Source organism: Apus apus, chromosome 4, assembly GCF_020740795.1.
Source record: "Apus apus isolate bApuApu2 chromosome 4, bApuApu2.pri.cur, whole genome shotgun sequence".
Lineage (NCBI taxonomy): Eukaryota > Metazoa > Chordata > Aves > Apodiformes > Apodidae > Apus > Apus apus.
The window spans coordinates 102,254,097-102,279,786 of NC_067285.1; the positions used below are offsets into that span (position 1 = coordinate 102,254,097).

The following is a 25,690-nucleotide window of genomic DNA, read 5'->3' on the forward strand; positions in this document are numbered from 1 at the left end:
TGATTTCCAGACAGAGTTGTAATTTAAACTTGGAAGCTTTGTTCAATTTCATGCTTACCTGACTATAAAGTGCCAAAAATGCATCCATTTCTATATTTTCCAGGAGATCCTCAAGCACCACGCAATTCCATTGCTCGTCTCTCAAACTGAAAGACAGAATTAATATTGAAATCTTCCCAGGCACAATGACTGTACTAGAAGAAACAATAAAGTCAGCTGCTTAGGAAGTATGTCTTTCAGTCAGCCAAGTTGGGTGAGCAGCACAAATGCCAAAATAAGCCAACTTCTACTTTCTCCCCTCCTATCAAGCAAACATCAGAGCAGAATCTAAGCCTATGCTCTTGCACATAATTCAAATCTAGAATCTCTCCAAAGCAAGATTACTCAATCTGTTCTCATTCACCTCTTTAAATTTAATCACCATACTTTATGGCAAGTTGTGGATCTTTTTGTTGATGGAGTATAATAGTAAACATTTAATTTCCTTACTACTGGTAATTTTTTTTGTTTCTGGACCAAATAATGAAGCCATCCCTATGTCATTTGGGAAAAGTACACACATTTTTTCTTCCATTATGTTTTCAGGCAAATAGTAAGACTAGCTGCACTTTCTTTAAAGCCTTCACTGATACATCTCTACAGTAGTATCCATAAGCTAGTAACCAATCTGTTCTCCCAGAGACTTCTGCTAGAAGAGAGTTGTTAATCTACATCAAGTAGAGCTGCACCCCTTTCAGAATTAAAACAGACTTAAGAGTGCAATAACTCCACCCAAAGCCTATCAAACCCATTTTTAATATATCATTTCATGAAAGCACCCTTTCAGGAACTTACATGAACCTTAATGTGCTAGGTTTTTAATACTGTGCAATCCACATGGAAATGTCATTTCTAACTCTTGTAACTCTAATGAATGTAATACAATACTTTGCAGTTCTGCAGATTACCACCTAGTTTTGCTAGGCAACCTTCATGACAAGACACATATCTCTATATACCTCCCAAGAAGCACTGAGGTTTTTTTGTCACTGATATATTTACTTAAAACTGTCCAGAGAAAAGTGAAATTGAGTCTGTCTCTGAAGAAGAGTTTATATATCCTATCAAAAATGACTGCATGACAGGGAATTTAGTCAACAGGGTGACAGTGGAGGTAGAAATTCAATTTAAATTGCCTCAGCTGCTTCCTCTGACCCCAGCAGATCAGGTTTTATTGAAGTCCCTACCTATCTTCTTGAGAGACAAAGGAACAGGATTAGAACTCATTTCTTTCTTGCTACTAGGGAGTATTATTATTTTTCTACTGTCTCCCTCAAGAAATGGTGATTGCCATGCAACACATCACAAGCTATATGTAACTAAGTTATTATTATTAATTCAGGTTTCTTATTTCAATACTCCCCAAACTCCTTGGTTCAGCACTGGGCCACATCACAAAAAAGCACTGTTCAAGCACAGGTGTACAGTCCCTCCCCAGCACAGCAAAACATTTAGCCTGCTGTTTCTCTGTGATATCTTACAGTCTGTAAGGACTGCGGTAACTTAGTAAAATCCAAGAAGAAAGCACTTACCTTTGCTGGTGCAGATTTATAAACTGCCTACATCTATTCATGGCTTGTCTTAGCAGAACTGTCACTTGTCTGTCAGCATTCGTTTCCACAGCTTCACTTGAAAGTCCCAATCTATCTGGAGTCCACCTCTGTCTATTCATTAGACGCTGCTGCTGCTGAGCTGACTCCTTATGCAGTATCTCATGCTCCAGCTTCCTGTCAAGCTCTTCAATCTCCTAGAGATTGAAAACACATGATAAAAAGTCATAATTTAACTTGGAAGAAAAAATTTGTTTGGACTCAAGTAAAAAGATGGTTATCAGAATTTCTGATATTAGTTTATTATTTTCTCATTCTACCCAGCCATTTGCAGTCATTTCACTTGCCAATTCATTGTGTGGCTTCAGAAAACGTGAATTGCACTCTATAAATATCAGAACAATGAAGAAAGATATGAGCCAGCTTTCACTGCATTAAAGGTCAATGCTCTCTGAAACTTTCCACTGTAGAGGACATCTAAGAAAGTACACTACCAGCATGTCTGAGATCCAACCAAAAGAGCAGCACCATTAGAATTCATATATAAGCTGCATAAAACCACTGAAACTAGTTGAGAAACTCAGACTGAGTAGCTTTAGTTATACTAAAGAAACAGCTAATATCAAAGAGGTCTGCAGTAAAAAGACAGTAATTCACATTTACTGTTACATAATTAGGGTTAAAATACAATGCTCTAAAAATCAAAGGGTTAAAACCTGAAGTGGTCATTGGATTGGATTCCTTGTGCCAGAGATCTCTCTTTGGTCAGAGTTAAACTAGACATCAGAAGAAAGGCTTCATATTCCACTTTTCCAATGTCCTTGTTGTCTGACCTCAAGCTCTAAGTGGCTTAATATCTCTGTGCCCTACTTCCCGACCTGTACCTTGGTGCAAATGCTGAATTTTAATCTGTTCCTCCACCTTGTCAGCTGTATTCAGACTACAGATTTAGTAGAGTATGGTACCTCTAAATAAGTGTCTGCTCTCCGGCCAGCAAGATTTGACTTCAGAGCTTAGATCCGCTCTCCTAACACCAAAACTGAGTATTAACTTATTATTTCTAAGGGATGAAGCAAATACATATATAGCCAGATGTGTTTATTTCTCTATTTGGCAAAACTATCACTGATATTGTCAGCACTAGGGATCTTGTGCAATCTGATTTATCCACTAAAAGCAACAGATGTTAAAATTTGCTGGGTGGTGGGACAAAGGAGATGGACTAAAAAAAACAAACATGAAAAAAAACAACAGGAAACCAAGTATCTGCAAACCAAGCCTAATAGGCACTGGAAACAATGCCTAAAATAATTTTCTTCCCCAAAATAGGGCTCAACTTGGCTCTTCAAATTGGAAAAGAATCCAGTGTTAGCTACTCTTATGCCTCTCCATCAATCCCTTTCCTTCATCTGTTCAAGGACAAAGAAGCTAAAAGCAACCTCTTTGCAGAGCCCCTTTATACTTATTGCATAAAAAGCAGTAATTCCAGACTAATTTTTTTTTTAATACTTCAACTACATACAACTTCCACTATTTCCTACAGATCTAATACAATTTGAAGGAAAACTGGAAGCCTATAAGCATGCTAACTGCCACTTCAAAAGAAAATCTGTAGAGATGACAGCATTAAAATTTAACCAAGAGTTTTCACAGCAATAGCTGTCTAATGATGCCCTCTAGCAAAGAGGTTTTGCTCTTAAAAACCCATTTTGTTTGTTCTACTCCAGTGCTCTCCCAAGTCTCACTTGGATGGCTGCAAATAGCACATGTAAAAAAGAAAATATAAAAATCCTTATGAATACAGACCACTGAAGTATTAAAAATGGATTAGAACACTGGCACATACCAAGTATGAAATAACTATGATGAAGGCAAGAGACCTTTCCAAAGTTTTTACTACTTAAACAATGTAACTGTGCTTGGAGGGCTATAGAAAGGTAGGAGACTGTATCTTTAAGAACTCAATGATTGAAGCACAATGTGTAGTAATGGATTTTATTGTCTACATAGCACTACAATGTGAACAATTTTATAATATACATATGACAATTTACACACTATCCCAGTTCTGACTCACAATCACTTCCTTGCAATCAATAAAACTTGAATATTAATTAGCTATGAAAATGTTTATCTGACTGTAGATCTCTGGATGCTATTGAAATAAAAACAAACAATAATAATAATATACAATATTCCCTGGCTCTCATATGTTTCGTCTCTTTATTTCTTTTACTAAATGTGTTAAAGTGCACATAAATTAAAGAAAATTAAAGAAATTAAAGGCTGGATGACCAGGAGCTCCAAACCAGCACAGTTAAATGAAAATCAAATAAACTACTGTGAAAGTTGCTGTCTCCTACCACAAATCTTTTCCTTTTTACAATTTTATTACTTACAGGATTATGTGCTTCTAAGATCTGAATACATTCCAATTTTGACAGGGTTTTTGACATGCTCAGTTGTTCAAAGAGCAAAGCTTGTACACTTATGATAGCAGTATACAGCTCCAACATTCTGGATTTTTTAACAGTCTTTTGAAAGGCTAAAGAAGCAATATATTCCCCAAGTTTATCTTCCAGATCATGCAGCTGACATTCTTTCTCAAGCAGCAACTCGTTCTTAACCTAAGAAAATTCAAAACAGAAAACCACAACAAGATTAAGAGAAAACCTTACATGCACACTTGTGATTTTACTACTCTGTAATTAACAAACAGGATTAAAGCAGCTAAGAAATGCTATTATCTTATAAAGTAATACGTTGATTTAAAAAGTGCTTTTCCAAGCTTCTAATGTGTTTAAGTGACAAAAAAAACAACCAAACAACTACAGTAAGGTCAGATATTGCAGAGATCACGCTTTGGTTTAGGGTAGTCATACGCTAAATATTAACCTAAAATAGAGGGTCTATATAATTTGTAATACAATAAAAGTAAAAGCATAAACAAACCTAGGCTTACCTGCGTTTGCTTAAATGGGAAGATAAAAAAACATCCTTCTGTTCAGCAAAAATGTGGTATTTATAGAAAGACTGTATTAAGTTTCAAATTGGCAAGTGTTAGTCAAGATTGACCAGTGAAATTCAACCTACTATCTTTAAGCAAACAACCAAAAATCTGGTTATATAAAACAAAGTTAAACTGTAAATCAAGAGCCTACTTGTAATGGATTTCAAATGAGATTAAAACGAGACAGAATGGATATCAGACAGGATTCAATAAAAATTATTTCACTCCTTAATGCTGTTGCTGCTATACAAGTGATGGGATATCCACAGAAATCATCCAGGTGTGAAAGGCAAGAACACATGTGCAAGCACACGGTCAAATGCAATGCCATTGATGAGCTCTCCATGCTATACCACTGACATTCACAGCTACTGGTATGGCCAGTGTGACCATTTTTCTGCAGGACAATGTAGATAGTAGTCAGCTGCAGTTATCCTCTTTAGATGCTTCCATCTGAAGTTGTCACTCAAAGCTCCCTTTTTAGTCAAAGAACAGAAAAAGATACTTCTCAGTATGTTTTGTATTGTAAAAAAATTGTTGCCATTGATGTATAAGTGTGGATATCTAGGTCAGACATTGACAGCTATGCTATCTAATACCTGGGTAGCGAAATCCTCAAAGACAATAAATAAGTAACAGCTTGGTTAGATTCTCTCTCCCTGTATTGTCCTCACTGGCCCAAAAGTTGGACTGTAAGAGACAGAAGACCTAGAGAGAAAAAGCACATGCAACCATAAGTGTTCCAACTCCACTACTTGATACCAAATGCTGCCCTACACACTGGATTTAGAATAAAGCTAAGCACAGAAACAGCCCATCTGTGCACTTCTCAGTATCAGAGTGCAAGGTTTTTCTTCACCCCATCTCTAAATTACCTTTTGGGTGCTGCCAAATGTAATCTGATAGATTTCACAGCATAAAAATAAAATAAAATAAAATAAAATAAAAAAATCAACATTTTCAGAAGTTTCCAGTATTATGCATTTTAACAGCAATGCTCAAGTAACTACTGCCTGTGATAGAATGGAAGAACCACAATCAAAGGCATCTCAAAAATTTTAAATAAATTTTGGTTAAATTTACTATAACTGTAGCACCTGAGGGCAGGTACTCACAGTTGGGTTCTACAGGAAAGCATTTGTCCTGCCAACTTTGGCGTATCTCTTAAAGAACAGGCAGAGATTAACAACTCCATTTAAGTAAGATGCCTACATGGTAGACATCCTGAGGTACACAAGTATACATGCAGTCTTAAACTCTTTACAGTTTTGCCAATCTAGAAAACAAGAATAATAAAGACAAATAGCATTTGCCCTGTAAGCATTAACTACAACACTGTAAGGGTCAACTGTAATCTGTAGACACTGTATGACTTTCCATTGGCACTAGTCTTTGTCTTTCAGAGTATCTTTGCATATATAGAGATGGTATGGACCCAAGGCACTAAAACTTACTCGCTTTCTCTTCCTGCTAATCAAAATTATACATTATTGACTCTAGTAGTCCTTAGCTTTAAAGGAGCATTTAAGGAAACTTTCAGCGAGTTTTTAGATCCTTAAAATGTTAATTACGTAACATGATGTCCAGTAATATTCTCTGCAAATTTTATTGATAGGGAACCTGCTCAGAGTAATTGTGTATCATCCAAACTCTATTATCCAGTAGATAGAACTAAATTTAAAATATGATTTGGAACCACACATGCTTGTGGTATTCTCATTTGTGCTCACGTGATATTCTCCAAAGTCTCCATTACGTCATCTGGAATGTCCTTGAATGCAAGATGGAATGTTACCTTCAGGAAATATTTCCTACTAATGTGAATTAATCCAATTACAAGGGATGAGTAAGAAATCATCCTACAGGCACAAAGTAGAGGCAAGATTCATTTTCCTGATATCTTTAAGAAATCATCATTTTATAAGACAGAAATTGTCTCTCAACATTGCTATTGTTCTAACAAATCCATCTTGAATAATGTAGGCATCTGACACTAAATAAGTAAAGCAAGCATATGGTTTACAAATATGCACACAGGATATTTGAGTTGCGAGGAGAATTCAACTCAGAAATCATACTGGAAATACAGTATGAAAACAAAGCTGTTATTTTTGTACATGGGAGGCAGAGTTCTCCAAGTGAAACAAAAGAGATGGCCAAAATTGAGATTCTGTGGAAAAAAGGCTGCGCTGCCTTTCAGTACCTGTTCAAAAAAGCAGATGACATTTACCTTAGGATATATCCAGAAATATCTATTGCTTGTTTGTCTGTTTCAATAGGAAAAAACCCCACAATAATAACAACAACAACAGTTTTTTATATCCATCTTCTATGTTCTTTGCAGACAGGCAAGAAACCCATTAAAGTGAATCTGAGGCCTTTTGTTTTCTGTAGAATGTTTTTTTTCTGAAAAGCAAGTAACTAGCATCTCTCATTTAAATTCACAGGTATTGGAAGGTGTATATTCTACTCTAGAAACACCAATCCAAAATCAAAGATTAAAATTTCTACAGAACATTGTGCAAATCACTACTTTGATATAGATTGCACAGGACAGTCAATCCGACCCTAACTCTGGGATTTTTGGGGGTTTGGTTGGCTGGTTATTTATCTCATCAAAGCAGATTTATTTTCAAACTACAAAGTGTTATTTCAAGATATTCTTATACGACAGTGACATAAGACCATGGCCTAGAAACAAGACTATTCTACCCCTCAGTGCTAAGAACAATACTTAGAACAAACAAACAAACAAAAAATAATGATAAAAAAGTCTTTCTTCAAAAGCCTAAGCACAAGACTAATTTCTTTTTTTGTTTTGAAAGGTGTGTTTAATTACTTATTATACTACTAATCACTGTGACAAAAACAATTAGCAATTTTCAGGGCCATATGGTCTGATCGTCCAATTTTTTAAGGGCTCATTTGCAAAGTTTACATTGACTTGCCCTCATCCCTGTTTTCAGCAGAGAAAGTTGTTGCACTCAGGTGATTCTTAAAGAGAGGATGGAATGGAAGCAAGTCCTGTTTTAATAGTAAAACAGATAGGTTAACAAATATTAGAAGGAAAAAAAAAAAAAGCTTCTAAAGGAAGACAAGGGATTTAAATCCAATTCAACTAGCCATTTAATACTTCACTAACAACAGCTGCTATCTACCAGGGTGTTCAGGGGGATGCATCACTAGAGTAGACATCACTGTAAAGGGCAATTCATGTTAGAAATTAACCAAGCAGGACAGCTAATGCCATAAGTCATCTTTCAAAACCTTGGCAATGTTGCATTTTGAGTTTACTTAAAAGCATGAAAATGAAGATGTTTTTTGTCACAGGAGACTAAGATTTATACTATAATTTTTATTATAATAATACCTATTTGAGGAATGAGTAAAAAAATTAAAGCAGACCTACTTGACTAGAAGTAAATAGGTCCATTTTCAAAATTACTGCTCTACAGCCTATGTGATGCCCCCTATTAAAAGCATTAGGGCAGCTTCTTAACTAATATAAATTATTACAAGACTACTAGTTTGAATTAGTGATGACAGTGTGTGCACAAAGAGGAGCTTGTCCTTCTTTTCTTCCAATTTTTATTTACATGTCTAAGATACTGCGATCCAGAATACATAAGTTTTTACAATATCTAAAAAAACAGGGGAAAATATATGCTTGAAGTATTATTTACTTTATATGACACAAAGCTAGTAAGTAGTACCTGAAGGCTGCATTTGTGATTTAGGAACAGGAGGTGTTATGAACCTTTAAAAATGCAGATACAAAAAATTACACAGCAATGTTTTGATAAGTGTGTGCACACAAATTAATTTAAAGTTTGCTTTCTTAACAGGTGACTCAGTTTCAGACTCAAGGATTTAAAATGAATGATACACATATGAAACCTGGGGATAGATGAATGAATAATTAATAGATGAATGAGTAACTGAGTGATCACCTTTAGTGTGAATTTGACCCCATTAAAATGAATAATGAATAAGCATGGCAATTCAGTTTGACAACTCAAGTTCACTTATAAGGAAACAAAAGCATTTATATTTTAAATGTAGCTGAATCCAAAGACAAAAGAAATTACATTGATGACAGGAACACTTGTATTTTTCACAACCACTTCAAAACTGCAGAATGGTTTTGGTTGGAAGGAACCTTAAAGATTAGCCCCCTGCAAGGGCAGGGACACCTCAGAGTTGCTCCGAGTCCCATCTGACCTGGCCTGAACACTTCCAGGGAGGGAGCTCCAGAACTGGATACAGTAGTCTAGGTGGGGTCTGCCTCATGACAGCGGATTAGATGGGGAGAATCACCTCTCTTGACTGGCTGGCCATACTTCTTTTGATGCAGCCCAGGACACTGCTGGCTTTCTGGGCTGCAAGCACATATTGCTGGCTCATTTTGAGCTTCTCATCAACCAACACTCCCAAGTCGTTTTTCCTCAGGGCTCTTCACAATCTATTCTCCACCCAACCTGTATTTGTGCTTGGGATTGCCTTGACCCATGTGTAGGACTTGTACTTGGCCTTGTTGAAATTCATGAGGTTTGCACAGGTCCACTTCTCTAGCCAGTCAAGGTGCCTCTGGATGGTTGCCCTTCCCTCTAGTGTGTCAGCCACATCACACAGTTTGGTATCATCAGCAAACTTGCTGAGGGTGTGCTCAATACCACTGTCCATGTCACCGACAAAGATGTTAATCAGCACCAGTCCCTGTACTGACCCTTGAGGAACACCACTCATCACTGGTCTCCATTTGGACATTGAGATGAATAACAGAAGGTTTATCTGATATTCAGTATATTCCATGAATCTTAATATTTTGGTCCAAACTGCAAAGCTAGATACTATTTCCTTATTGCTAAGTACAAAGCTGTACGTTAAGCGTGCCCAAATACATGGGACTGATGTTCAGCTCTATCATTTAGCATCTATTAAAAATTTTACAGTAAGTTAACTGTTCTTGGTCAAACAAAATGTCACATCACTCAACTGGTATTACTATCTACCCCTACCCATCTCAATTCCTTTCTGCCTCTTGTCAGTTCTGAAATCACAGCTCTGCAAACAAATACTTTTGTGAAAAATCAAACCTCGCAAATAGTTCTGACTTCAGAGTGACATGGAAGGTGACTTTAGTAGAAGCTGGATCAATATTGATTACAAGATAAATTAGAAACTAGTTATAAACCAGTGTCCCCTGGCCATTCTTGAAATCTTTTAACATATCAAACAGAAGACTCTAAAATACTGCTTGACATTGTACTATTTGGCAAAATATTAATACTGTCAAACTACTTTGGTTATGATGAATCAGCTCTCGTAGGTATGAACATTTGGTACCAATTCCACCTGAAATGTCCAAACTACACAAAAATTGCCAGTGCTGTAAATGCGCTATGATTAGTCCATTGCTTGAAAGAATTTACTTCTAATTCCCATATTTAATTCAGGCCGATTGCTACCTAGCAGTCTCAATCACTGTCCCCATACATTACAAATAAAGGGAGTAATCTGAACATCTGCTTGAGTACCTGCAACCTCACAGACATTTCTAATGTAAGTCTTTATTTTTAAGGGAAAGGAGACTAGAGATTGTCAGGATTTTTACTACTGTATTTTTTCTGAGATAGATAACTGCTACTTCAGAAAGGAACAGCTACTTCTTCAGACACAAGACAGCTGAAAACAGCCATGAAACACTAAAGTAGTAGATACAGTCTGCTTTTGAAGATTTTCCCAGAAAGGTCAGTGATACTCTCAGTTGCTCCAAGACTAGGGTTCCGACTTCTTGCTGTGGCCTCCTGTCTACAAGTTGTTCTTCTCTGTCATGCCTGTTTCACAGTATTACAAAACACATCCCGCTGTTGCTTTCTTAAGCATTAGCCAGAAAACATTTTACAGCCATCCTGTAGCACGACAGAACCTACGGCACGACATGAAGTCTGCAAAAGAGCAGCAGCAATGAAGGAAGGAGAAACACAGCAGAGCTGTACTGCTCCACTGTCCTTTTTCCTTGCCTTGAATTGGCTGTGCAATTTCAGATGGTTAATTTTGAGTTAGATGAAAAATGTACTCACACTACTGCCAAATTTAGAAGTGTAAGATTCTAAATGAGGAACAAGTTAACAGATTGCAATGGGTAAAAGAAACTGTATTTCTGTGATCAATATAAGGTTTATTGCAATACTTTTGTCTCCTAATGATAATGTGAGAACTAATTACATTCCTTAACAATAGTTTAGCTTCCTTATTGGGAAAAGCCCAAAGCATCTGTCTTTTTAGATTAATGTGCAGCCATACAACTAGAACAACAGGTATCCCAGATGGTGCATATAAAATTGAAACCATGAGGCTTAGAGAAGCTAATTTTCCAATTTTAAAACAAGATTCTAACAAAAATGTAAGGCAATATTTACACTACACGAGTATAAAGTACTTTTTGTAATGAAAGAGCTAAGCCCATACTTTGTTGTATTTTCAAGTAATAGTATAAAAAAACAGGTAAATTCTAAATGGTTGGGGCATTAGGTATGGAAGCTAAAAGTAGAAATATATCCAGTAAGAGATATAGGGCATTATCGGATGACAGTTACTAAATTATTAGACTGCCAGAGCATACTTGCCCACTTGCATTCTTGTCCAAGCATCTGCTCTCACTTTCAAAGACTGGGTGCTCAACTAGATTTATCTATGTTTTTACCATCTGCAACCAATAATTTGTTAATCTATTTTTTTATCTACCAATTTTAATTACCAATAGCACTTGTTTGTTCTGTGTAGTCTTTACAGTCATGCACCACCTATGTCTAACATAGTTATCATTGTAAAGTTCCTCTGATATACAGATGTAGTATTAACCATATTTTACAAGTGAAAAGAGAAGAGGAGGAACACGAACAAGACCTGATGGAACATCTGCTAGCAGAGAAGGAAAAAGCCTCCAAAATCCTATATTGGCATTGGCCCCGCTCATTCCTTAAGGATTAATTTTAGATTAGGGCTGTGAGCCTCCCAAAAGATACCCACCAGAATCAAGGCTTCCTTTCAATATGTCCTGCACAATTAAACTCAGTCCCCAACACAAGAAGTCTTTGGATCTAAGAACCCATTTCTGAGTTTTCAACAGCATTAGCAGATGTCCAAGAACTAAATCTTACTCAAGTGAAGTATGCAGTGAAGCACTTCCATGTTTTGAAAGCTTTACTAAAAAATTACAGGATCTAGGGGAGTCTTGGAATCATATATGCACCAAGCTCCAGAACCACTGGACATAAAAAGAGTGAGACATGAAAGCAGTTCTGTAACTAATGTGGAAAAAATTAAAACAAAACCAAAACTATTAAGCTTGAAACACAACATCTTGACAAAGGCAGGCAAGAGCAGAGAGATGCATCATGCCACTACAACTTATACCTTTCTCATGTGGTTCTTATTCACATTGATAGAAAAGGATCATTCTTTAATTGCTAAAAATCTAGAGTTTTACCTCATGCAGAAAAGGTTTACACTTACCTTATTCAAATTTTCATCTTTCACCAAGTCTTCATAAATTAAAATTTTGTCCTGTAAAGATTTCTTCAGAATATCTATCTTATTTCTATTCCTGGATCCAGTTTTTTTTTGTTTAGAATGCTGCTGTAAGAAAATGAGCACAATATACTTATTTGTGAGAGGTATGAGAGGATGTTAACATTATTACTTGCTATTATTGGTGGTTCCACCAATTAATAAAACACCTGGCAAGGACAACTTTCACTGAGAAAATATTTCTGAAATGAAAGTGTTGTCTATTCATTCAGAATATGGCTTTCAGACATTCAGACAAAGTTAGATTTTTTTTTTTTTCCAAGTAGAATTATATATTCATCCTTTCCATGAAAACTGCTAGCACGTAAATTTGATTTTAAACAAGCTTAGTAGTGATAATAAGAGAAGATTTAAACTGATACGTCTTCTCTTCAGCATGGTTAAAAATGAACAAAGAATATTAATTTAAGAACTACATTGTTTTCAAGACACAGTAAATGAATCACAAATGAACCATGATAATATTAAGGGGCACTGTTCCATGTAATCAAATTATTCTTGACCTTTATATTTCTTTACAAGAATATCAACTATGTGGAACGTACTCTTTGGGAAACTGTAAGATCTGTTCAGCTATGAGACTTTGCAAAGTCATTTCCCTTCTTTAGTACTTCAGAAATTACTAAGGTTTTAAACTAGGCTATCTCCTAGTACAATTAACCAAAGTTAGTTTACATGTTTAGAAAACATAATTGAACAAAAAAAAACACAAGGGAAATTCCTTCTTTTTATGATAGTATCAGACAATTCATACAGGAAACAAATTATTTTCAGTTCCTAAATGCGGGGGTGGGGGAAAGTATGATTCTACAGCTTCTACATTGTACTGAAGGAATTAAACACCCCTCACAAAGTTCTTTATAAAGAAGTGCTAGATTTGATAGACAGATAAAGTTCTTGTTGGGAGTATCTCTAACTTTTGAGAGAATATGCCGTTATCTCCTACATATTTAGATTTGAAAAAATAAAAATAAACAACTAAACCAAATCCTCTGTGTACGCCCAATTCTTTTGGAAAAAAAAGAAACAATTCAAGCACATATTCTTGCCAAAAAAAGATCAGCTAATTCAGGAACTGTACCTTCCTAAATGGACAAGATAATGTAGAACACACACCTGCAGAAACTCCCTAAATCTTTCCTTGACTTAGCGTCAAGCTTAGTAATGTGTATGGGCTGCCAGAAAAATCTCAGTCTGGTCTGGAAAGGACCCAACTTTTCCCTAATATTCAGAGCCAGGTTCAGCACTGCTCAAATTTTTGGCATTTCAGTGGACTATTCTCAGAGGTACAGCCCCTTTTGGCCACCCACCTGCTTCTTTATGCTGTCTTCTTTGGAAAGCTGGAGGACATGCTAGCAGTAGAAATATGCAGGTGTATGAAAAAAGCTCTGTTTATTCAACTGCTGCCCAAACAGTTATGTTCAAGGTCCAGTGATCCATGCAGGCAGAAGAAGTGTGCCATCACACTTCAGAAGCTATGGACTCATACATGCAGCCAAGGCCAACAACCGACAGATACACACATGAACCCCTCGCACATCCCCACACTGATCCCAGAATGTTCCCACCTGCTTATTGGTCACTGCTGAATTCTGATCAACTTTCAGGATCTCTGCATCCCTCTGCTCCCCCTCGAAAGCCTGAAGCAAGGTTCTTGCTCTTATCTTGGGCCAAGCCAAGCTGCTGTCTACCTGAGAGAAGCAGCAGTGCATCTCCTGCCTCATTCTAAGCAATTCCTCTTCTGATAATGAGAGTGGTAAACTTAGAAGCTGCCTGTTAATACAAAAAACAAACACAAGCCATTTGGTGTTCAGTGATATAGGCAATATTGCATATATTGTGAGAGGCAACGATCCTTTTGGTCTTATTCTTACATCAGCTAATGATTCCACACATAGCACCGAGATCCTAAGCATGTTCAAAATATCCTTGAGGGTACTTTATATTCTGCCTACAGAACTTCCTGGATTGTAAAACTTCATTTTCAAGGAGAAACGTGTTTTGAATATTTAACAAATACATATTTTTAGTGCATTTCCTATGCACAGAATCCTTCCACCTCTTCATACAATACAAACCCTGAACATAGGGCTGAAATTGAGAGAAAAGCTTCCTGTAAAGCCTCCCTGTACTGCTTCCCAGCACTTAGCAGTCACAGGTACTGACAGCTGAATAAAGAAGTATCTCTTTATTATAAACTCATGTATGTCATCCTTCCTGTCACCAAGTCACAAGGGTTCCAGCTGTTCTTAGTAAAAAACCTTTAACAGTGTGAACAATACAGAATATATTTTAGCAGCAATTTGAATCACTCAAAGTTCCTGTTTTGTAGAAGGAAGGTTCTCAGCATAGAAATCTGGAGGACTGATCCTCCGGTCGAGCTGAAGTTGACTTAAAAATAAAGCAGGCCAAAGCCTAAATTCATCTTCCAGTTGTAACTAACCTTAGACTACACTGATAATCTTACCTTGTGACTGGAATATTTTCTTAAGGACTATTTAATGAAAAATGGTGTAACTTCCTTACTTGGAAATTTTCTCTATTTTCAGGAAATCTATTTGCACTTAAAGTATAAACAGTGCATTATTTCAAAAGTAGTTTTATTTTAAAATATATGTTCCACTAGGACTGATGATTTTTTTTCAGTATATCACAGACCCATGCCATCTTCTCATTTCACTAAAATATTTCTGACTTTAGAAATCCTCATTTCTTTTAACTGATTCAAAAAAAGTACAGTTAAATTATAAATTAAAACATTTTTCAACTACCCGTAAATTTGGACTACCTCATGGTCTATTTGATAAGCAACAAAAATTAAAAGCTACCATTCAAAATAAATCTTTGTGAAAACTAGATAGCAAATGAGAACAAACATGAGAACTGGCATCAGTCATCAAATTACGAAAACTGACAGACAGTGGACAGAACACAGACAGTGACAGATTTTAAGGGGATTTTGATAGAACACTTGTACAAATACTGCATTTTTTGGTATGTATTTTCCAGTATTTTACCAGAAAAAGCCATTGGCTTACTGTTGCTGTAAGTAAAGATAGAATGTAACAAATACAAAAGGCGACACTGCAGGCTGGAACAAAATTATCATGGAATCATGAAAGACCTGCTGGGTCATACAAACTACTTCCCTTCTTGTGCAGGTCTGCACTCAGCAATATAACTAAAGACATTAAAACAGCTTACAGAAAAATATGTAAAATTCTGAATAAGATACAAAGGTCTTGAAATCAGAATCAAAAGACAAAACTGATGCTTTTTTGTTTTTCTTTAACAAAGTAAACATGCAACAGGCAAGGTTTCTTCTCATGTTTCTTATATATGGTTTGACACGGTGCAGCAGGCAGACTTCCAAAGACGCTGTCTGGACAAAATTGCCCACTGTACATCTCTTTTGCTGTAAAGAACAGATATGAAGGAGAAACCTTAAAAGATGTTATTGTTGTTTTTTTCCCTTCCATTCAACTTCTCATGCCCTCTAAGCTTGCTCCGGGGCAGACAGCATCATACAGGTTTGCCTGATCGAGCTACTTCCCCTAAAGATGCAATTTTGACAGTAGACTATTTTTGCATGTTCTCATGTCTCTAACAATGTCTGTTTTAAGTGGACATTGTATAGGAAAAGTAGCAGTGTAAATATTCAGTTTATATAACAACTAGTCGTTCATGTACTTAAAAACTAAGAAGAAATGCTAATGAACGGTGCTAATCTTTGAGACCTTGCTGTCCAGTCTGGGAGGCACCGTGCATGTCGACTCTTGGCTGCAGTGTTGGTCTCACCCTGAGCAAGGCCTCCCAATGGTGGCAAGGCCACCACCTGCCTTACCACCTCCCAAGGGCAGCAAGCAGCCATGGCCATAAGGTGAACCTGGGACCAGCAAACCTCTCTGTAAAATCATCTGTGCCACGATACCACTCTGGTTGGGGCCTCAGTGCCACACTGGCCAAGTCCAATGGATGGAGCCCAGGAGCTGGAGAGGTACACTATGGCGTAATTATGAAATATGGGGAAACATTGTGGCAGAGCTTAAAACAAGCACCCACTGAGTAAGGCTTAACTTATGGTTGGAAAGAATACATTACAACTGAATGTGGGGCTAATTAGGCCTGATGTACTAAATGACATTTCCAAAGTGCTGAACTTCCAAGAACAGACTGAGAATAATAATGAAAGATGCACAAGTGAAACCTGGCATGGGATAAACAGAAGTAGAAAAACACTCCACCTTTTGGTTTCAACACCACCATTTCCTAAGTACATGACAAAGAACTTATCATTAGGAATTATAACAGACAGGTGCAAGAACTAGTTCATCTCTATTTGCACAATTAACTAAGAAAAGGGTACATAGAGATACTTACATCAATATTGATTGCTCCCAGCTCCTTAATTGTTTTTGTTCCAAAAGGCTTGTTTCTAGTTCTTGGCTCAGCTTCTGCCTGGTGAGCTGAAGCAGCTCTTCAGTGGCTGCGCTCTTACCATGCTCTTCCCTTTCAAGCTGTTCATGTTTAACAACCATCTCTTTTTTATGCTCCTCCACAGCTTCCAGCAGGAACATCTTTGGTACACTGAGCTTTAGCAATTCTTGCACAAATACTCCATACTGAACACGTTTAAGCTCTTCAACAGTTTTCTCTGTTAGACTAAATAGAAGCTCTTTCAGCTCTTCACTGGCCTCATTGTCAAGCTTTTCAGTAAGTTCTTCAAATTCAATGGTATAATCACTCAGAAGACTTTTCCAGTGGTTCAGATAGTGAGTGATCTCTGTAGTAGTTTTGAAGGCGTCTCCAAGTGACAGCTGCTCCTTCCAATGCTCTTTCTGCCAATTCATTTGCCAAAAGGAGGAGCAAGATTAAGAGAAGAAACATCTCAAATTCTAGATGTCTAAATATGTGTTTCTTAGCAACACAAAAGTTCGTAATTTTGTTTTTCAGTGTTCTCAAAACTGCTTTTCAGTGTCCAGAGACTTAACTAGCCTTAAATGTGATGGTTTAGTGTGCACCTAGCAGGCCTGTGATAGTTCATATTATTGGTTGACAGAAGGGCTAACAAAAGCCCATGGTAATTCGGATTGGTACTAGATCGAAGTGCTAACACCTAAACAAACACAAGAATTCATGGCTTGACACAATCCCAACTGACAGAATTGTAATGATCTGGAAGCATTCCAGAAGTGAATCTGGATCAAATATCAAGGGAAAAAAGAGGGGGTGGAAGAGATCGTTGTTTTCTAAATTTTATTTTCCCAATCTTACAGCATGCGGCAATTTCATTAGCCAGCTAAACCAAAGCTACCTATACTGAGAATAAATACAACAAATGAAGTCTCCATAATTATTCCTGCTGTCTCTCCTTGCACTGAGCAGAAAACATGGAAACATGTATTCCGCATAAGGTAAAAGTAATCTCACCTAGCTTTGGTAGTTTTTCAAGAAATACCACCTAATTCAAGATAGTTTTTTCTACACCCTTTAGGCAGACAAAGACAAGGACCTTTGGATAACAACTTTCTTCCATTTATCTCAGATCAACTGCAAGTCATCTTCTATTATGATAATTATTTGAAGCTCTTGGAATTACCCTTGATTTTTAGAAGGTTGAGGTTAGATGAGACATGTCCTATTAGTGTCCTATCTCAAGGAGACACAGGTATAACATCTTTTAATTAGTTTTGTAACTGAATTTTATCTCTACTGCGGAAGTCATTCAAGTCACGCATAACCAGGAAGCCCACAGAAAATGGCAAATGTCACAGATCTGTTCCATCACACTCAGTGACTCCAGAATCTCAGCTGGCTTTTGCTTGTTTGCACATTACAGAGGCTTGTCATAACCTCTTGGACAGGTTAGACTAAGTAGAGGGTCTTCACAAGTTTCTCCAGTTACATTGCTTCTAGATTTTTCTAAAAGAACTGCTATGTATTACTCCATAGTTAATACAGCACACATAGCAGCACACAACTAAAAACAACGGACAATTATTTTCATCCATGATCCTGGCAGTGTTGACCCCCTTCCTAAGAACTGCACTTCATTTTTCAATTAATTCAATTTTTAGTTTATGATAACCCCTGTGAAAATAAATATACTGAAAATAATTACCTTTTGTAGCATTTCCCTCCTTCGCTTGGTAATGAGTTTCTGGCGAAGCTTTTGCTTTTCTTGTTTTAAATCATGATTGAATTTCTGTTTAAGAGAATTAATTTCAGCCTCAGCTCGGTCCAGCAGCACTCCCAAATGACTTTCAGGGAGATGACCTGCTCTGTAATAACAGTGTTTGAAGCTTGTTATCCCAAATTCTTAAGAACAAAATTGTATTTGAGTCAATTAGTACCATAATAGGGCTCAACAAGTAGAAACACAGAATGATCTTATTTTCGCAGCCATACTTGGTGTGATCAGACAAGCAATCGGATAATAGAAGATTTCAGAGATGAGTGTAGACTTGAACTACTTTGTGAAGGTAAAGTGAAGGTGTATGAAGAAAGAACAGGAAGGAAGGAAGGAAGGAAGGAAGGAAGGAAGGGAAGGCAAATGCAAAACCAGTTACATATCAGTTAGTAATGTAAGTGATATTCAAATAAGACATTTAAAACCTTATCTATTATTCATATTTACATAGATGTCTTTTATAGCTTCTCCTCATTAAAAACAATTTTCTCTTTAAAGGATGTAATCTAATCAAGTAGAAGCCATTAAAAATACTTGAAAGACACAAAACAATCATATCGATGAAAAGATTTATATTCAGTATTCCTATTACATTCACATAATTCAAAAAATAAAAATTTCAAATTAACAGCAAAATACAACAATCTAACAGAGCAAATTCTCAGTCTTAAGCACACAGTGCTTTCAAATCAAAGTTTAAAACTATGGTCTACCTCCAGTTGCTACAGTATTTAATTTCCGAGAGTAAGCAAGATACAACCATGCCTGCACCAGCTAGAAAAACCTCTCTCTCCACAAACTCAAACAGAATTTCAAAAATTGCCTGCTATTATGTTTAGACAAGAAATGCCCCAAATCTCTCTCAGACAAGAATAAAAGAACATGTTACTTCAGTTCAGGCTGCTGGACATTTGTGAGTTATGATTCCTAATATTAAACACAGCAGACTTCCAAAATGTGGGGTTGAAAAGGTCAACATGGAACTTTGAGTAGAAAACACCAATTCCTGACTTGAACCTGAATGTTGTCCAAACACTTTCTGGTTTATTTTTCAAATACTCATTTTTCAGAAGCCATGAATATTACACAAAGAGCTTGGATTCAGAAAAACGTAGGGTTTCCAAGTTTTCAATTCAAGGTTTCAATTCAAACATGGTACCTGATTCATGATCAGAGAAGCAGCTAAACATTTCAAGCTCTTCTACAGAAAGGACAGCATCTCATTCTGGTTCATTAGCATTTGTTGATACTGTAAGAGCTTAATTTTAATAAAGTCCTCAAAATAAAAGCTAAAAGAAATAAAAAAGAAAATTAATGTATTAGCCTGTGTGCAGCCACTGCATTGTAACCATGGTGGCCAGATTCCACAATTCACCATTTTGCATCCACAAACATCTGAGCAAGTCATGAAACATCCCCTACATAATAAACACTCTGGATAGAAACTCAGACCTGCTTTATCACAAATTTATGTCAAGCAGAGCGAGAGTTTCCTTTTGCAGAGCTTTTTCAGTGTCTAGCTATTGTGTAGCTTTAATAATCTGCAAAGAGAGTTAAAATACCTCTCAGTAACTTGAAATCAATCCACCAAAGATCATTTTCAGATCTTCTGGTCAAGACTTTTTTGCCTTGAAAGCAATCCATGTTAAATTTCAATGTTATGTTAAAAAAAAAAAAATCACAACAAAAACCCAAACAGCACCAAATTTCCTACCCATACTTGCTAACTCTACATATTGCCTCTCTTTATCAAACCCAAGGCAAAAGATTTGTGAATAAAAGGTAGATCTGCTACAGTAAGGAAGTGAGGCAAGAGCATAACCGTGGTATTCTTTTTAACACCTTCATCCTGTCTTGTACTGAGGAAACAAACACAGGCTTCTGTATTCAATTACAATCCCTGTCCAGAGCAGTACAAAGGGAAAGACAGATGTGCTGGAACCAACCAGCAAATGAGAGATACCTTTATTTTTTTGGAATCTATTTATTTAGAAATCTCAGATAACAAAAATAATTGGCAAAACACCTACCACCACAGAATTCTAAGGGAGTTCATGTGGCCATTTACTCACATTAATCAGTATTACAGTAATTCCTAGAAGGCCCAATCCTGGCAAGATACCTTCATTTCTAGTTTCATATAAACACAGTATAAAAATAATTACAGTATTAGAAATAAAAGATGTCCTGTTCCTAAAGGAATCTAAACTGAAACACAAAATAAAGGGGGAGGAGAAAGATAATATAGACTGTATGATAAATTGCTTGGTCTCGGCATACCAGACATCTAATTACTGAAGTGTGCAGGCACATACTTAACAACTTTGAACGAGAAGAATCTTAACGAAGGAGAATTCTCCAGCAACAACAAGGATGTTGACAGGCAGATCCTCCCAAATGCAGCGAGTGACATGGAAGGAACAAAGATGAAGTGTGTGGCCAACAGCAGCATTATCACAGGTCAGTCAAAGGCAGACCTTGACTTCTGTATCGAAGGAAAGCCAACGAAATTAGGAGAAAATGTGAAAGCAGTAAATTTAGTAAGGAGTAGCTTGTGTTTGCTGCTATAGAGAGCTACTTAAGAGATGCTGGACCCCAGCAAATGAAAGTTAGAGAAGAGATGGGAGCATCACTAAAACATAAGGGAAGATAGATAGGAAGCAGAAAAGTTGTACCAGCCTGGATGTACAGGAATGCTGATTCACAACACTGTAGAGACTATATAGAGGGAGCCTGCAAGATGGTGCTCACATTACTCTGCCACAGCTACATCAGGATTTCACCTGCTGAACTGGTATCTTGTCAGCACCCACGCGAAAATTTAGGTAAATAATTGAGAGCAATGAATGCTCTACATAGCAAAGTGCTACTAGCAGAAAAGGTTTTAAGAGATTATTAGAAAACTTGATTCTAATGCATTACTACTGGAGGCATTCACTTCCCACTGTCAACTCACTGAAAGGTCTAGCAGGACACTGTTCAGAAAGTGACTTTGCTTGTAACAAGGTCCATATAAATTGAGACTGTCCAGAGGAGTATGTAAGAGAGCAACATGAGATGTTTTGCTTTGAATTTTTATGTCAAAGATAATAAATTGCCTACTTTAAAACCATAGTTCACAAGAAATGCTTGTATTATAAAAATTAAATTTTTGGGTTGGTTGCAACTAGTCAGGAGAACTGGTTCACTTTTTAAGAGACTAAAGAAACAAATATCTTGCGAATGAGCAGATACTGGCAAAAATGCAACAGCTACTATAGTTCAAAACATCAAGAACCTTCTGCCTCTGGATTTAGCCTGAACAACCCAGGATAAATATGCCTCAAGTATTGCTCTCCTGCCCATTTATTCTTTATAGGAAAACACAGAAATACATAGCTTGACATCCCTGAATTCTATCATTAGAGATTATAAGTTAAAATCACTTTCCTGCACACTTCAGTCCCTGGACTTGATTTTCAAAGACACTGAGTATTCACAGCCAGTTCTGACAAACAGAGCATTTTATTTAGAGACTATCTTTAGAAAGGCCAGCTTGAAAACTGGTGGCTCTATTTAATTTAAAATGTTCATAGCCCTCCCTAGAATTGGTTTGATTTCATTTTGCTTTTTATAACCTTTATTTCAGGCCACACATAATCCTTCTCACGCTAACTTGAAATGCCTTGATGTCTGGTAAGTTTTAAACAACCTATTAAGGTCCATTTTTCAGAGACCTCTGCATCATTCTTCTGCTGGTTTATGTATTTTTGAATCTGTTCATCTGTGGTACACCTAATCTACATATTTTCTCAGTTTCTCTTCCCCATACAAACAGTTCTTCATTTTAAAATTCCATTTATAACAGTAAGTTTAGGGGACAATAGATTAAGACAAACTTGTATCTCTGTTAGACAAGCAGATTCAATGCTAAAGTGAAAATTAAGAGGATATTATGGATACAAATTTAAAGTGCCAGCCATTCAGACCAGAATCCTCTTGCTGCTCAAATTTTAATGCTCCAATTTGTAAATATTCCTCAAATCACTTTATAATTAGAAACTGAAATACAAGTTTACCTAGCATAGATTATAACTGCCTCCGAGTTTCTACTGGCAAATAATCTGAAATACTACATGCTGAAATTTTACAACCTCAACAGCTAATAAACGCATACTAATGTAACAGTTTGGTGAACATTTGCCTGAAAGGTATTCCTTGTACAGCAGGTGTGGAAAGTTACAGGAAAATTACTTCTAGACCCATAAAGTCAGGTGGAATTGCTTCTCTACAAACTACCTGTCCATGGGGTACTATGACCACTGTATACTCTTAGAAATTTAACAGGAGAGTGCTTGAAAAATTAATTTTTCATCTTGAAAATTATGTTTGTTCATTTTGGAAGTTTTTGGGATTCTGAGGAGTTCCTTTTTTTTTTGGGATGAGATTCATGAGGTCTTGAATGTCTAATACTACACACTTCTCTGTTTTGCAGTTGACCTGTTTCATGACTGTTAGATGTAGTAACATGCAATAAACAATGAGAGGAACCTTACAGCTTGAGAAGTCCCAGTTCTTCATTTCAATGATTTAAGCTACATATACATTGGTCATACAAATGAGAGTTTCTCACAAAGGCTTTTCATATAACGACAACATCTGTGAAACCTTCTCAGAACATTTATCATAATCCAATTCCAAAGAAAGACATGAAGTAATAGAAGGGAACTCTCTGTGAAATGTCAGAATTCTGTTTCCTATGCCAAGACATTTATTTTTGTCTTTCAGCCACACAGCTGCAGATGTTAGCAGAACAGGCAAAGGCATGCAAGCATACTGGAAGAACCCCCCTCTGATCAATGAATCTTGAGGCTAAACTTAGGGTATGATCCTAATGAGGCAACACACAGGACAATCTCAAAGAAGAGCAAGGAAAGTTACAAAAGAATAGGCAAATGACTTTATGATATCAAGAGATGTGATATTTAGCAGCTTTTAACACATTCCTAATCCTGCCTTGTAATATTAAATGACTTCTAAATTAAGTCAACATTATGAAAGAAAAAACACAATATAAAGACTGATATATTTGTTCTCTTAATGCATGTTCCAGGTGTTGTCAATGACTGACATCAACACAGACATCTAAAATACACAAAAGTTGTATGCACAGGATCAACAGCAGCAGATTTGTGCTCACGCAGCAAATTTCTGCCTTCCAGCGTGAGGAGCTGTACATCCAGCTCCTCAAACACATTCAATCACAAGTGAATTAAAGTCATTCTTTTCTGCTAAATAAATATGTTAGCATATAAATAATCCAGGCAAACCGTCTTAACTGGTACATGTTGCAATGGACACTGGCAGGACATTTCACATAACTGAGGACTATTTACATGAATAATGGAAGTGTAAAGACACTGAGACTCTTCCATGAGCCTGGTTGCCACTGAAGTCAGAACAATAAAGTGACATTTTTATGCACCTTTCCTGCTAAGCAACACAAAGATTTTTGAAGGCTATTCTATTGCCTTTGAGATAACATAGTCAAATAACTGCAATAAAACTCAAATGAGATATTTACCTTTCCATCTTATTAATGAGACTTGGTATCTGGGTTGCTGCTGCATTTATGAGAGCTGAGGCTTGAGAATCCTTCAACTGAATCTTACTTATAAGATACTCTCTATAAGCAAATCTTCTATTCAGATGATATGTCTTGCTAGCTTGCAAAAAATCCATTAGGTCTTCAATGTTTCCCTACAGGAAAGAATGTGAACAAAATAATGTGAACAAGTACACATGAAGAACTGTTCCTGATCAAGCTATCCACAGGCTGAAGGTCTTCTTAAACTGTGATCCAAACACGTGTTCAGTAACAATACCGAGTAGCACAGAGTCCCTCCTTCCTTCCTTTGTTTTTTGTTGTTTGTTGGTTTTTTTTATGATGTATTGTATGATTTAAAAAAGGGTAACATTTTCATAGGTGTCTAAATTGCCTTCAAAGCTAAAGATAAGTCTTGCACGTGTTCAGCACAGCATTGGAAAATCTAAGCCCACTCGTACACAGTCTGGCTCAGAAGCTCCTGCTTCCAACAGTGGTGAAGGGTTTAGGTACCTACAAGCTGGTCTGCTAGAGAGCAGGATGGTCTAGAGCAGACATTCTCCTAGCATCAGACACCCAAGACAATGTCTGATACTTAGGTAAGCCATATCTGAGCAGCCAAAATGCCATCAAAACTTCTTCCCCTGGCTTTATCTTACATTGGCTGCTCACCTGTTTTTGCAGAAGTCCTTGATGCTTCTTTATCTGACAGTGGCCCATATGTGGCTTTCCTACAGCAAGATCTGACAGTGCACCTAGTTTTAGGAGTGGACCTCACATGTTTCAAGATGTTGCTTTTAAACCTCCAGAACCTCAGCCTCTAGGACCACAACCATTATATTCTTCTTCAACAAGAGCCAGAATAACAATTCCCAGAATTTTTGGAATCTAGAATGCTAACTTTCAACAAAAATGGAGTAAAAAGAAAAAAAAACAACAAAAAAACCATAAAAAACACAAAAGGTAAAAAAAGGTTGAGGAAAACAGCTGTAAGGGTTATGGCCCTTACCATAAAAAAAGATATGTCTCCCATAAAACTGTTTCAACATATAAGGGCGACTAACTGGACACCACTCCTGCACGGTGCCTCTGGCACCTGGAACCATCAAGACCCAAGACGCTGGCTCCTTGCTGAAGGGTTTACCCCCACTGCCTGTGGCTGGTCTGTTCTGCCCCGGGACTCAAGCATGGCTGGGCCAGGGCTGGCATGCAGATGAGATAATGCATCGCAGCACCTGAAACTCACCCTAACCTAAAGAGAAGTCACCGGACAGCAGCAGAGGGGGGCTGTTGCCTCTGTGAAAGAGGGGACCAGAATTCGCTGGTAGCTTAGGGGCACACTATCGTGCTGCGGCCTGCCAGATCTTTGTGGGATCCCAGGGGTGGAATAAAGGAACAGCGAGCCGAGACCCTCGCCTGCAGCCGAGGACAGCGCTGAGCCCAGCCGGGGCCGCGTGTCTGCCTGCAGGTGTGGACAGCGCCGAGTCAAGAGTTGCTGCAGCAAAACTTGGGATTTATGCTACACAATTTCCCACTGCATGGTGTACACATTTTGTCAGACTTCTTACTTCTGAATGACACAGGTGAGCTACAAGTCTTATTTTTCCTGAGCAGCAAAGCTTTAAGCATTGGGTGTTTTAGAAATATTACCCGTAAAATCAAAAGGCAGCAGTAAGCACATTATACTGGGATAAATTCATCTAAATCACTGCTGTAGAAAAATG

General features: G+C 37.1%; 1 protein-coding gene across 3 annotated transcripts in view; it reads right to left on the reverse strand.

The window, feature by feature from the left end:
* Window positions 1-25,690, reverse strand: part of EVC2 (EvC ciliary complex subunit 2) — a 73,044-nt gene that overhangs the window by 11,338 nt on the left and 36,016 nt on the right. For 2 of the 3 annotated variants that reach the window (XM_051618996.1, XM_051618998.1), the window contains 8 exons: window positions 23,946-24,121; window positions 18,314-18,473; window positions 16,573-17,030; window positions 13,761-13,965; window positions 12,118-12,240; window positions 3,989-4,216; window positions 1,572-1,786; window positions 59-146 (listed from right to left, as the gene is read on the reverse strand). In XM_051618996.1, coding sequence (XP_051474956.1) covers window positions 59-146; window positions 1,572-1,786; window positions 3,989-4,216; window positions 12,118-12,240; window positions 13,761-13,965; window positions 16,573-17,030; window positions 18,314-18,473; window positions 23,946-24,121 — 1,653 coding nt within the window. The remainder of the gene's footprint in view (window positions 1-58; window positions 147-1,571; window positions 1,787-3,988; window positions 4,217-12,117; window positions 12,241-13,760; window positions 13,966-16,572; window positions 17,031-18,313; window positions 18,474-23,945; window positions 24,122-25,690) is intronic. The other variant, XM_051618997.1, reaches the window with a different exon arrangement.